This window comes from Balaenoptera borealis (genome assembly GCF_965194805.1).
Source record: "Balaenoptera borealis genome assembly, chromosome: 5".
In the NCBI taxonomy this organism is placed as follows: Eukaryota; Metazoa; Chordata; class Mammalia; order Artiodactyla; family Balaenopteridae; genus Balaenoptera; species Balaenoptera borealis.
In genome coordinates, this window is record NC_138862.1 from 127109748 (window position 1) to 127124198 (window position 14451).

Below are 14451 nucleotides of genomic sequence, written 5' to 3' on the forward strand. Positions count from 1 at the left end.
GCTACAATGAACATTGGGGTGCATGTATCTTTTCAAATTATGGTTTTCTCTGGATATATGCCCAGTAGTGGGATTGCTGGGTCATATGGTAGTTCTATTTTTAGTTTTTTTTAGGAACCCCCATACTGTTCTTTATAGTGGCTGTACCAGTTTACATTCCCACCAACAGTGTGGGATGGTTCCCTTTTCTCCACACCCTCTCCAGCATTTATTGTTTGTAGATTTTTTGATGGTGGCCATTCTGACCGGTGTGAGGTGATAATGTCATTGTAGTTTTAATTGCATTTCTCTAATAATTAGTGATGTTGAGCATCTTTTCATGTACTTTTTGGCCATCTGTATGTCTTCTTTCGAGAAATGTCTGTTTAGGTCTTCTTCTCATTTTTTGATTGGGTTGTTTGTTTTTTTGTTTGAGCTACTTGAGCCGTTTGTATACTTTGGACATTAATCCCTTGTTGATTGCTTTGTTTGCAAATATTTTCTCCCATTCTGAGGGTTATCTTTTTCTTTTGTTTATGGTTTCCTTTGCTGTGCAAAAGCTTTTAAGTTTAATTAGATCCCATTTGTTTATTTTTGTTTTTATCTTCATTACTTTAGGAGGTGGATCAGAAAAGATCTTGCTTTGATTTATGTCAGAGTGTTCCGCCTCTGTTTTCCTCTAAGAGTTTTACAGTATCTGCCCTTACATTTAGGTCTTTAACCCATTTTGAGTTTATTTTTGTGTATGGTGTTAGGGAGTGTTCTAATTTCATTCTTTTACATGTAACTGTCCAGTTTTCCCAGCACCACTTATTGAAGAGACTGTCTTGTCTACATTGTATATTCTTGCCTCCTTTGTTTTGTTGTTGTTGTTGTTTAAAATATTTATTTATTTTGGCTGTGCTGTGTCTTAGTTGTGGCACACGGGATATTTGTTGTGGCATGCGGGATCTTTAGTTGTGGCATGCAGACTTCTTAGTTGTGGCATGCGGGCTTCTTAGTTGCAGCATGCAGACTGTTAGTTGTGGCATGCATGCAGGAACTAGTTCCCCGACCAGGAATCACATCCTGGGCTCCCTGCATTGGGAGCGCGGAGTCTTAGCCACTGGACCACTAGGGAAGTCCACTTGCCTCCTTTGTTATAGATTAGATAACCATTCATCAGTTTCTTAAAAAGCAGATTGTCAGAGATTGGGATTTAGTGAGTCTGGGATGTATGAAAGAAATCTGTACTTTTCAGCTGACTCTCATAGTTACGTGAAAAGAGTCCCTTATTTATATTATATTGAAAAAAATTACCAAAACAATAGCAATTGCAATTCAACAGTTTATATTGAGTATTTATGCTTGAGAACCACAGCACTGAACTTGGGTGATATGGTCTTTGTCTGCTTGGAGCTCACAATCCAGTGGGAAATAATGGATCAGTAAACAGACAGTTACAATACAATGTATAAGCTGCTATAAGTCAAGGAGGATCACTTAAATCAACTGGGTGAGTCACGGACTTCCTCTTTGCAGACAAACAGCTAAACTGCGACTTAAGCGCTCATTAGGAGTTGAGTAGGTGAAAGGAGATGGAAGAAGGAAAAGCAAATGGGAATGGCATATAGGAAGGATGGCCTATTCAAGGAATAAAGGAAATTGACTATGATTTGCTTAAGGGGACAGCTAGGATAAGCAGGAAGTCCAGAGAGGCAACTGGCTTCAGATCATGCACAGCCATCCAGGCCATGTAAAAAGTAGAGATTTAATTCATAAGAGCAGTTGGGAAGCTGTTGAAGGGATTTTAGTAGGGGAGTAACATCATCAGATTTTCATTTTAGAAAAATTATTTAGGTTGGGGAATGGAAGTGCATTGGAGGGATTAAGATTGTGAGTAGAGAAATTAATGAAAAACTGATGTAATAATTAATCCATGGGAGAGATGGTGGTAGCTAGGATTAAGGTAATGGCTATAGGACCTAAGAGAACTGGACAGAGTTGAGAGACATTTAGAAAGTGGATTAGACATGACTTTTGGTAGATAAAGGGAGATAAAGAGTTTGATTTTTGTTAGATGTATCTATTATTAGGTATTCAGTTCCATTTCCTTATCTGTAGTACCGATGATCTGTGAATAGAATTAGTTTGAACAGTGCAAAGGAAGAAGCTCTAAGATACTTAAGGTAGTTTGCTTAAATTACAGTTCATTCATATAGCTGATTTAGAGTAATATATTTTATTCCAGATCTAAAACTATCCAAGAAATCATATTTTACCCTCAAGATTTTACCTTTGTTGTGTTATGGAACTTAAACATTTTAATTTTTCTATATTTAATACCTCAAATCGATGCTAATATTTATTTTAGAAATAATGACTGTTTTAATAGATGTAAACAGACAATGCAGGTAAGTCCACTATGAAGATAACACTCATTGATGTGCATATATTCAAATGATATGGTATTGATTTGGCCCTACAGAATGAAAAGTAACAGCTTGCCCCACTGTGCTTCCCTCTCCAACACTATGAAATGCTGTTAATATTATCTCAATTTTCAAGGCAAAAATTTATATGCATTCTATATTCTTTGTTTTGAATTTGCATAAAAGGAATCTTGAGAGACCCATTGTGTCCCTGCTTTATATATTTAATATATCTGGGACTTTTATCCTAACAACACAGATCTATTTCATTCATTTTAGCACTTGTACCACTCTATCATGGTATATGGATGTATCTTAATTTTTTTAACCAGGTCTTAATGATTATCTTTAGGTTATTTCCAGTTTTTTATTTATTATAAACAAAGCTACAGTGAACATGCTTGTACTGATATCATGTTATCTGTACAATTATTTCCATAGATTTGTGGAAATAAACAATCATGCAAATGAGAACAGACTTTTTACTCAGAGCTTGCTATAATAAAGGAATTTTGTGTTTGGCAGTGACTCAAAGTCAGGCAGGGGAGTGATAAAGTTTTACGGTAGAGAAAGTGGATGGCTTTCATGTATGCCTGATGGAAGTTGCTGGCAGGAGGAAGGAAGCTCAAGGTGGGCTCACGAGAAGCTGGGCATCTTACGTGGTTGGTTTGGGGAACATATTTGACTTTCACTGGTTGGTCCTGATTCTCTCAGGTTGCAGTTCCTGTTGGTGGAATACCAAGGTCAAAACGTGTGTATGTGTGTGAGTGTGAGTTCTAATAAATATTAAATATGCCTATTTCTCTTCTATCCCTTCCAGCTTAAGGTTTTGTCCAACTTTAAAATGTTTGCCAATCTGACAGGTAAAAACTAATGCACATATAAAAATTTATACATGTTCTTTTATTATTTTAGATATCTAGAATTATTTATTAGAATAATTATAAGCTTATGAACAGGCTGTTATATAGTTATCTTCATGGCAGAAGTGGTTCATAATTCAGTACAACAAAAAATAGTTTTATGTTTATGAGATTTTTGACTAATTGATATACTATAACCATTGTTGAAAAATCACAGTAAACTGAAAGTTTATAAAATTTTAAGTTTACTGAGTTTTAAGTTAAGTAATAACTTGAGTTTTAGGCTTATTTGTAAAGTTTTCAGATTCTTAGCCTTTCTTAAATATTTTAAATGTGATTTACTTGATTTGTAAAGAAAAACTGTGGCTCTTTCATATGTGGTTTTAAAATAGTACTGTGAATTTCAGTGATTATCTTTTTAAAATTGGTAACCAACTATATTTCTTTAAGAGGTTTCAAGTTTATATTCTTTAGAAATCTAATTGTGTGTTCATCTTCTATACATGAAGTTCGTTATTTTATCTTGAATATTCTTTTTATCTTTCATAATATTCTCTTTATCTTTCATAATATTTTCCTGCTCAGTTTTGTTGGCTTCATAAAAACCAAGCATCCAAATTATCTTTTTTTGAGTATATTTTGTATTCTCTTAGCTGCTCAAAATGACACGTTTAAAATTTTTGTTTAGGTCTGCATGAATTTGATGCCTTGAAAGATCCTGAGGTGAATGAATTCCGAATAAAAATGCGCAGATTCAGTGAGGAAAAGATTCAGTCGCTTGTGGGATTGTCTTGGATGGATTGGCTAAAGCACACCTATCCACCAGAGCATGAACCATCCATTCCTGAAAATTTAGAAGATAAACTTTACGGAGGAAAGCTCATTGTGGCTGTTCATTTTGAAAATTGTCAGGTAGTATTATATTATTTTAAGAAATACTTTATAATAAATTTGTGAATTTTACCAGAATGCAGCACCAATGTTAGAGGAGGCTGTTGCTCACCTAGTAAACACTGACAAAGAGCATTTTTAGATTTAAGATGGAAATATATTTAGGATTATATCTGACAACCTAAAGTGACACATCCTTTGCACATATATGGTTTTTTGATGCATTTTTGTCTAGATCGGGGTCCGCAAACTGCAGTGGTTTTGAATGGTTTTTATATATATATATTTTTTTTTAAAGAAATTCACGTTCTTTTTTTATTTATTTATTTATGACTGTGTTGAGTCTTCGTTTCTGTGTGAGGGCTTTCTCTAGCTGCGGCAAGCGGGGACCACTCTTCATTGCAGTGCGCGGGCCTCTCACCATCGCGGCCTCTCTTGTTGCGGAGCACAGGCTCCAGACACGCAGCCTCAGTCATTGTGGCTCACGGGCCCAGTTGCTCCGTGGCATGTGGGATCTTCCCAGACCAGGGCTCGAACCCGTGTCCCCTGCATTGGCAGGCAGATTCTCAACCACTGCGCCACCAGGGAAGCCCCTGGTTTTTATATTTTTAAAGGGATGTAAAAAACTCAAAGAATTTTGAAGGATGTTAAAAAGAAAAGAAAGAAGAATATGCGACAGATACTCATATGTTGTTAGCAAAGCCTAGTTCTTTAGAGAAAAAGTTTGCCAACCCCTGGTATAGATAATGTTTTTTTTTTTTTTTAAAGGTTTTTTTTTTTTTTTAAACATTTTAAAAAAAATTTATTTATTTTTATTTATTTTTGGGTGTGTTGGGTCTTCGTTTCTGTGCGAGGGCTTTCCCTAGTTGCGGCGAGCAGGGGCCACTCTTCATCGCGGTGTGCGGGCCTCTCACTATCGCGGCCTCTCTTGTGGCGGAGCACGGGTTCCAGACGCGCAGCCTCAGTCGTTGTGGCTCACGGGCCTAGTTGCTCCGTGGCATGTGGGATCTTCCCATATCAGGGCTCGAACCCGTGTCCCCTGCATTGGCAGGCACATTCTCAACCATTGCGCCACCAGGGAAGCCCCGATAATGTTGTTTAATGTAGATATAATTTTATTTTCTCATGTGATTTTTCTCTTCTCTATAAAATGAAAGGTTGATCAAAGAGCTCTTTTTTTCCATTTTCTTACATTTGCGTTCTGTGAATATGTGAACTAAGTGCCGATACGGAATTGGGCATTATAATAGAGTGTATATATAGTTAATCTGTATCTGAATGTTCATAGCAATTTTACAAACTAGATTATGCTACTGCCTTTATATGAAGTGTGCTCATTTTATCATCTAGTCTCTGGCCTTGGAATTAGGGTAGGAGTACAAGGATATTTTGTTTTGTTCTTCAATTAACGAAACCTTTATCAGTAGCCATTCTATATTGAGCACTTTACTATGCCAGGAATTATGAAAGGTATTTTTGAAATATATTCTCTACTTCTCACAACAACCCAATAAAGTGTTGTTATTTTATCCCCATTTTATAGTGAAGAAACTGAAAGGGAGAGAAGTTTGAGTTCTTTTGTGCCCTGCTTCATAGCTGGTCAGTGGTAGAGCCAGGATTTTTTCCAGGTGTTTCTCATTTTATCAAGTTGGCCTCCTTTCCAAAAACACGTTATTAAGTATTTGTTAGGTCAGATGTAAAAAAAGGATCCTACATTCAGGCATTTTGCAAGGGAAGTTTGTCTAGAGAAAAAAAAAAGAAAACAATTTGCCACTCTATACTGAGATATGTTGAGACTCAAGTTCAATTTAAGCCAAGAATTGGATATCATAAAGTGTAAAGATCAAATTTAAAATACTGTTTAGGGAATTCTGCATTGTTGAAAGAGCTGAAATAGGGAATTTTACTGTTAAAAGGTGATTAGAATTCAACTTGAAAATACCTGCTCCGGGCAATTTGTCCATCTAGGTCAGTTTGAATTTCATCACATATGGGTCAAACCTCTACTGGATATACAGATTTTAATGTTAACATCATTGTAACAAAGTATATGTGAAAAGAAGTGTTTTGAAGTTAGAAGAGAAATACAGATGTAAAATCTTACTGGATTCAAGCAGTCATAGAACTTAATGGTGAAAGGAGTTTAGACATCATCTAGGCAGACTCTTTATATAACATAATAATTCTTTTCACCATCCTTTATATCCTGTGTCTCTAACCAAATACATCCAGTTGCTATGGGAGCCCTCTGCCTACTGAAGTAGCATGTTTTCACTGTGAGCAAGCACACATTTAAATTTTGAATTTAAAAAATTAAATTCAAATGGTCTTTCTGTGACTTCTGCTCGTCTGGTTATACTTTCCTATTTAATAAGTATCCATTCAATCTCTCTTTATTCTACATGCCAGATATTCAGATAATTGGAATATAGCTATCACATGTCTCCTTAGTCTCCTTTTCTTCTGGCTAGATACTTCCCAGGGATTAAACCAAAAATTCGTAGAGTTTTTGATCATACAGAATAGTAAATTTTTAAGTTATGAAATAATTTTAGGAAGTCACATAGAGTTTATAGATTTTTTTAAAAAATAAATTTATTTATTTTATTTATTTATTTTTGGCTGTGTTGGGTCTTCGTTGCTGGGCGCAGGCTTTCTCTAGTTGCGGTGAGCGGGGGCTACTCTCCGGTGTGGTGCACGGGCTTCTCATTGCGGTGGCTTCTCTTGTTGCGGATCACGGGCTCTAGGCACGCGGGCTTCAGTAGTTGTGGCACGTGGGCTCAGTAGTTGTGGCTCGCGGGCTCTAGAGCTCAGGCTCAGTAGTTGTGGCGCACGGGCTTAGTTGCTCCGCAGCATGTGGGATCTTTCTGGACCAGGGCTCGAACCTGTGTCCCCTGCATTGGCAGGCAGATTCTTAACCACTGCTCCACCAAAGAAGCCCGAGTTTATAGATTTTTATTTAGGCTATTATTGCTTTAAAAAAAAACCAAACCCCATACCATAATTTATTGCCAACACTATTTCATAAGTGAATAAACATTTTACCATCAAAAAATAGGAATGACAGAATCTCAGAATAAAGGATGTTTGGCAACCTACTCCATCATACATGCATCTCCCTGCCCACCCCCCCTCAAATTCTATAAAATTCTCATTTGGCCATTTCACCATCACTGCTGATAACCAGCATTGGGAAGCAGCATGTGGGAACACTAAACTAAAAATGAGATGAACTGTAACAAGGTATTCATTTAGGTTAAAAAATGATTTTCCAGGATTGGTAGGGGGAAAGAAAATTTACTGGAAATTAAATGTAAAGGATGTACATGTGTAAACATTATGTATAGTTGTATACAGTGTAGTACTTAATAATAAGTACAAATGTAAAGAGTGATTTTTTTTTCCATTGTAAATACAAAATTGCTTCTCTTTTCTACCCCCCTTTTTAGGATGTGTTTAGCTTTCAAGTATCTCCTAATATGAATCCTATCAAAATAAATGAATTGGCAATCCAAAAACGTTTGACTATTCATGGGAAAGAAGATGAAGTTAGCCCCTATGACTATGTGTTGCAAGTCAGTGGGAGAGTAGAATATGTGTTTGGTGATCACCCACTAATTCAGTTCCAGGTATGTGTTTTAACTATCAATTTACCATTTATTTACATTTAGTCATGAATTCTTTGAGTAGATGTTTTATGCTGGGAATTGATGTGCCTCAGGTTATTTTTGGAGTATAGTGGAGTTTAAATAAGATATGTGCATTGCGACACCCCTTCCCCCAGCATAAGTTATGCTATTTAAAGAAGCTTTGCCTTCAAGGAACTTGAGGATATTTTTGTTGAAATTACATTTGGAGACTAAAAAATGGTCGTTACATAAAGAATGCTGGGTTAAGTGCCAAGTTAGAGGTAAATAGTAACAGAATTTTAGGAAAATATGTGATTACTCTTTCTTTAAAAATTTATTTTATTTATTTATTTATTTTTGGCTGCATTGGGTCTTCATTGCTGCGCTCAGGTTTTCTCTAGTTGCGGCGAGCGGGGGCTACTCTTTGTTGTGGTGTGCGGGCTTCTCATTGCCGTGGCTTCTCTTGTTGTGGAGCACAGGCTCTAGGCGCAAGGGCTTCAGTAGTTGTGGCACGCAGGCTCAGTAGTTGTGGCTCGTGGGCTCTAGGCTCACGGACTTCAGTAGTTGTGGCGCGCGGGCCTAGTTGCTCTGCGGCATGTGGGATCTTTCCTGACCAGGGCTTGAACCTGTGTCCCCTGCATTGGCAGGCGGATTCTTAACCACTCTGCCACCATGGAAACCTGTGGTTACTCTTATTTGTGATTTTTGTTGTTTGTTTTAAGCAAGAGGGATACAGGCATGCCAGTTATTAAGTGATGTCTGTTTCAGAAGGAACTCTGATTTATTACCAGGTAACAGGGGATTTTGTATCCTCCCCTTCTTTTTTTTTTCAAATTTTTAGTGTAGCCCTTAATCCTTGGTTTAGTAGGTAGAAGGTCTAGCAGCAGTTATAACCTCTGTGCACAGCTTTGGGATCTGTGGCATTCTGACAGTAAGTGCTTGAACTCTAGCCTGTGAGAGGAAGAAGGAAGATGAAAAGTGCTTGGTGGTAACATCTAAGTACTGACTTCTTCCCTTCATGTTCTGCCATCTTTTAAGTAGCCTCCTGCTTCTTTAACACTTTTTTTTAAACCTTAATAAGGGGAAAGTATATTGTTTTGCTCAAACTGGAATTTGTTATTACAAAGAAAACTAAAGACGTGTGTGTTTTTTGTACAAGGTCATGTGAGAAAGAAAATATACAATGAAGGTGAAGGAACCTGAAGGAAATGAAATGATACATCTTTCATAGTGAAAAGTTTTTGAATGAATATATTTATCATACTGTCATGTTAACTCCCACTTGTACGCCAGTCTGGAATTTTTTTTTTGTTTTTTCCCAAAAGTGTATTTTCAGTGGTTCTGAATTGAATACAATATACTGAGTCACACTTTATATCTGTATAGGAAATTTATTATAGTGAGGAGTACATTGGATTTCTATTCATTATGTTAGGAATCTTTGGTAATGTGAATAACCACCCCTCTTCTTATATGCCTCTGGAGAATCATCCTGGTTTCATGGAAATGAAACTGAGCATCAAGCTCGGATGGCCAGTAAGTTTTTGATGGAAAGGCAGTAATGGATGCCTGGAGCCCTGTGCTGCAAAGGTACCAGGTCTGCCTCAGAGATCCGTGGAAGTGTGGCCACCTCAGGACTTAGAAACAATGGCCACAGGTGTACTACGTATTCACCTTTCCTGACTTACTGGTCAGAGCTTGCAGTGTGGCATCACAGTCTATGACGATCAAGTCCTGCCCCTGGAAAGGTGGGCCAGTTGGTCATACTGTCATGTATTAAGTGCAGAGAAGAGAAAACAAAACATCTATACTGTGGCACATATTTCTCCAAGGTTTAGCAAACAGAAAAGAAGTCAGACAGGTGGATTTAAATCCAGGTGTTAAAGATACTAGCTGTGTAACTTAGCCTTCTGATTTTCAGTTCTTTAATCTATTAAAAGGGGAAAATCTGTCTTTTAGAGTTATGAAGATTAGCTCTAACGTACAAGAAGTATCTAGTTCAGTTCTCAGGTACGTAGATGTTCAATTAATTGTAGCAGTTTTATGTTGTGATTTTTATTTCTCATATCCTTGACATTGAGTTGTTGTTTAAGATACACTTTCACAGTGCATTTGTTCTAGTGTTGTTCAGCTTAATTTTATTCTTCGTTGATTTAAGTTTTGCTTGAAAATCCTTACCTTATTCTTTCTTGCCACTGTAGTATATCCGGAACTGTGTAATGAATAGAGCCTTGCCCCATTTTATACTTGTGGAATGTTGCAAGATCAAGAAGCTGTATGAACAGGAAATGATTGCCATAGAGGCTGCCATAAATCGAAATTCATCTAACCTTCCTCTTCCTTTACCACCAAAGAAAACTCGAATTATTTCTGTAAGTTTCACGTGTGAACCTTTGGTAACCCCAAAAGGCACGTGATTTTTTTGGTTAGGTTGTATGCTTAAGCCTCACACGTATATTCTTTGCTTAGTTCTCCTTCTGTGGAAAATGCATCTTTTCCACAGAATATTAATATTAATATGAATTAATATTAATGTTCCACAGAATATTAATGCATATTTGCCAAAGATCCATCACCATTTATTAGTAATTATCTTTTTAGCTACCCTTCTTTTTCCTTACTCAGGCTACATATGATTGTAAACAGGCCATTTATGTTTTCAATTATCTTTTGGTGCTAATGCTAAAGATAAATGCCCTCAAATTTGAGATATTTTGAGATTAGAGCTAAATGTGGGACTTCAAAGAGCAAGTTGAGCATTCTAGTAGAAAAGTTAGATGTGCTGAGATAGTTGATTTTCTGGTATATCTCATTTCTGTCAGTTTATCTATAATAGTGTTTTGGTATAATTTGTCTGTTTTCTTTCTTTCTGATTGAATACTTTTAGACTTTAAATGTAACAAAGGCATCATTTTTTTCTAGAATGTAATATATTTGTATAAAGCAAATCTTAAGTTTGTATTCATTAGAACACAACAGTTTTAAAATAGTTCTTCAGTCTTAAGAAATTGCATGTTTAACCATTCCTTGATGATTAAGTTATTATCGTTATATTAATTTATTGGTCAATTCTTAATTTATGCAAAACTTTTAATACTATTTTTTAATGGTGTTTAGTGAATTTCTTAGCAATACTGGAATGCTGCCTGTTTTGCCTTGAGAACTAAGTGCTAGTGGTTGTGATGGTTAATTTAATATATGTGATTTTCAGTTGTTAGTTCAGAGGTGTATTTTCATTATTTTACCAATGGAAATGAGAACTGATAAGGCTATTTCATTGCTAGCATAGAATATTCATTTCGTTCATTAAAATACTCTGTCTTTATTTCATTTTTTTACAGCATGTTTGGGAAAATAACAACCCTTTCCAAATTGTCTTGGTTAAGGGAAATAAACTTAACACAGAAGAAACTGTAAAAGTGAGTACTTGTTAAGATTTGAATTTATCTTCTGCTCCATTATTTGAATAAGTCACTGATATGCTCAGTCAAAGTCACATTGGAGATGAATTTTACCCATATTGGTTAACTACAGGAGATAGAGTATGGTATATAGGACAATTAAGAATTTTTGTTTTAAAATATTCTTTGAATAGTTTGAGATGTACTGGATAGATTGACATTTTCCCAGTGTATATAATGGAAAAGAAATTGGTTTAGATCAAGAATTCAGCAAGTAAAATTTAAGCCAAACCTATAGGTCACATGTTTCTGTGCAGGCTTACTCTCCTTTCTCAGCTTTGCTTAGAGCTGCACAATAGCCTCTCTTACCCCCTCCCCCTTTTTTTTCCATTTAAACTTTCAGAAAATGTAATATTATTTCCTGAAATAAAATAGATGACTCTATTGTAGACCACAACTTGTTAACACATGAGGATTTATTGCACTACCCCTACAGTTAAGACTTAACAAGGCATTTTGTCTGAAAGTGTAAAGCATACATTTCCCTCTATTTTGCTTGGCAGGAAATTAAGTGAATAGTTTTGTGATCCAAGAAAGAGAGTCAGTTAGTTTGAGATGTTTGCTGGCATGAGGATATATTCAGGAGCACCTTGCCAAAGATTACCAGTGGCTTGCTTTTATAAATGGACATTAAAGATTCTTTGGGTAGCTGTCATTAAAATAAGGGATTTTTTTCACTTATATTCTTAGCTAGATTTTAATTTTTTTTTAAATTTTATTTATTTATTTATTTATTGGTTGCATTGGGTCTTCATTGCTGCACGCGGAGTTTCTCTAGTTGCGGTGAGCGGGGGCTACTCTTCGTTGTGGTGTGGAGCACGGGCTCTAGGCGCACGGGCTTCAGTTGTGGCATGCGGGCTCTGTAGTTGTGGCTGTGCTAGAGCACAGGCTCAGTAGTTGTGGTGCACGGACTTAGTTGCTCCACGGCATGTGGGATCTTCCTGGACCAGGGATCGAACCTGTGTCCCCTGCATTGGCAGGCGGATTCTTAACCACTTCGCCACTAGGGAAGTCCTAGATTTTAATTTTTAATGAGTATGCTTATGGCCAATTAGCCTTTGTTTTCTATTTTAGTGGTAATTTAATTTTTCCCTTTAATTTAAATTTTCTTTATTAATTTTTTCCAATGGCAAAAGTATAACATGATTGTTGCAACAGGCAAAAAAAGTCCAAACATGATTTAAGAAAAAAGTTGCTGATCTCTCCTCCCCATCTCTTTACCATCATACGGGATTCAAGGTCAACAGGCCTTGAGTGACCTCCATGTTTATACAAATATATATTCACATATGGTTTATACAAATATATATAAACATATTGTTGTGTTTATTTTGTTGATTGGTCGGTTTCTTAAAGAAAAGGGATGATGTTATATATATTATTCTATAATTTGATTTCTTCACTTTGTATCTTGGATGGTCCTCTGGATTATTAAATATTTAGTAGAGTTCCTCGGGAATTATATTTCTTTTTTTTTTTTTTGACTTTTTATTTTATTTTATTTTATTTTTTTCACGCACACACACTGTATTTTATTTTTACAAGAGATAAACTGACACCAAGCATTGTAAATGGATGACCACAACAAAAGCAACAATGATTGCAATTACCAAACACGAAACACACTCATACTATGTCATAACATTGACATTCAGTCCAGTAATCCTCCACTGTAACAGCTCCTTTACTTTGCAGTGAAAATTGATTTGTATATTTTTTGCCTCTGAGTCCTTGTGGGATTTTTTTTTTTTTTAATTCAAACAAAGTCACAATATTATAGTCATCCTCATCAGTTCACTCAGTCCCATGGAATTAATTTTTTTTTTATCTTGATCTTTTGTTAGCACTTTTATGAATTCATCAGTTTTCCATTAGAGTTCTGAAAATGCGTATTCATTCAGTTCAGCAGTATAGTCAGTTACCAGAAACCTGTACTTGTCAAGAGTCTTTTCCATGAATTCCTTGAAGATGAAACCCTTTTATAGGAACATTTTTGCAAAAGCATCAGAGTACACCCAGAACTGTCTGTAATTGACAAAAGACTTAAAAATGACCATGGTTAAAGATTTGATGAAAGTTCATAATAATGCAATTGACAAAGAAATTTAGTTATTTCTGAGATATACATTTTAAAGTAATAACTAGAATTATGACTTATAACATTATACCAGAACATATAAGATTTTTAGAAATTTCATGTAATGTCTGAAACATTTATATTAACGTATTTCCATACAAATAAACCAAAGTTTAATATTAGTTGTTTATTTGTTTGTTTGTTTTTTTATACTGCAGGTTCTTATTAGTCATCAGTTTTATACACATCAGTGTATACATGTCTATCCCAATCGTCCAATTCAGCACACCACCATCCCCACCCCACCACGGTTTTCCCCCCTTGGTGTCCATACGTTTGTTCTCTACATCTGTGTCTCAACTTCTGCCCTGCAAACCAGTTCATCTGTAACATTTTTCTAGGTTCCAAATATCTGCGTTAATATACGATATTTGTTTTTCTCTTTCTGACTTACTTCATTCTGTATGACAGTCTCTAGATCCATCCACGTCTCAACAAATGACTCAATTTCGTTCCTTTTTATGGCTGAGTAATATTCCATTGTGTATATGTACCACAACTTCTTTGTCCATTCGTCTGTCAATGGGCATTTAGGTTGCTTCCATGACCTGGCTATTGTAAGTAGTGCTGCAATGAACATTGGGGTGCATGTGTCTTTTTGAATTATGGTTTTCTCTGGGTTATGCCCAGTAGTGGGATTGCTGGATCATATGGTAATTCTATTTTTAGTTTTTTAAGGAACCTCCATACTGTTCTCCATAGTGGTTGTAGACATTTACATTCCCACCAACAGTGCAAGAGGGTTCCCTTTTCTCCACACCCTCTCCAGCATTTGTTGTTTGTATATTTTCTGATGATGCCCATTCTAACTGGTGTGAGGTGATACCTCATTGTACTTTTGATTTGCTTTCTCTAATAATTAGTGATGTTGAGCAGCTTTTCATGTGCTTCTTGGCCATCTGTATGTCTTCTTTGGAGAAATGTCTGTTTAGGTCTTCTGCCCATTTTTGGAGTGGGTTGTTTGTTTCTTTAATATTGAGCTGCATGAGCTGTTTATATATTTTGGAGAGTAATCCTTTGTCCGTTGATTCGTTTGCAAATATTTTCTCCCATTCTGAGGGTTGTCTTTTCATCTGTTTA

At 36.0% G+C, this 14451-nt stretch overlaps 1 protein-coding gene across 7 annotated transcripts in view; it reads left to right on the forward strand.

Moving 5' to 3' along the window:
- Window positions 1-14451, forward strand: part of PIK3CB (phosphatidylinositol-4,5-bisphosphate 3-kinase catalytic subunit beta) — a 194414-nt gene that overhangs the window by 96685 nt on the left and 83278 nt on the right. For 6 of the 7 annotated variants that reach the window (XM_082393690.1, XM_082393687.1, XM_082393691.1 and 3 more), the window contains 4 exons: window positions 3942-4165; window positions 7594-7773; window positions 9975-10145; window positions 11115-11192. In XM_082393690.1, coding sequence (XP_082249816.1) covers window positions 3942-4165; window positions 7594-7773; window positions 9975-10145; window positions 11115-11192 — 653 coding nt within the window. The remainder of the gene's footprint in view (window positions 1-3941; window positions 4166-7593; window positions 7774-9974; window positions 10146-11114; window positions 11193-14451) is intronic. The other variant, XM_082393692.1, reaches the window with a different exon arrangement.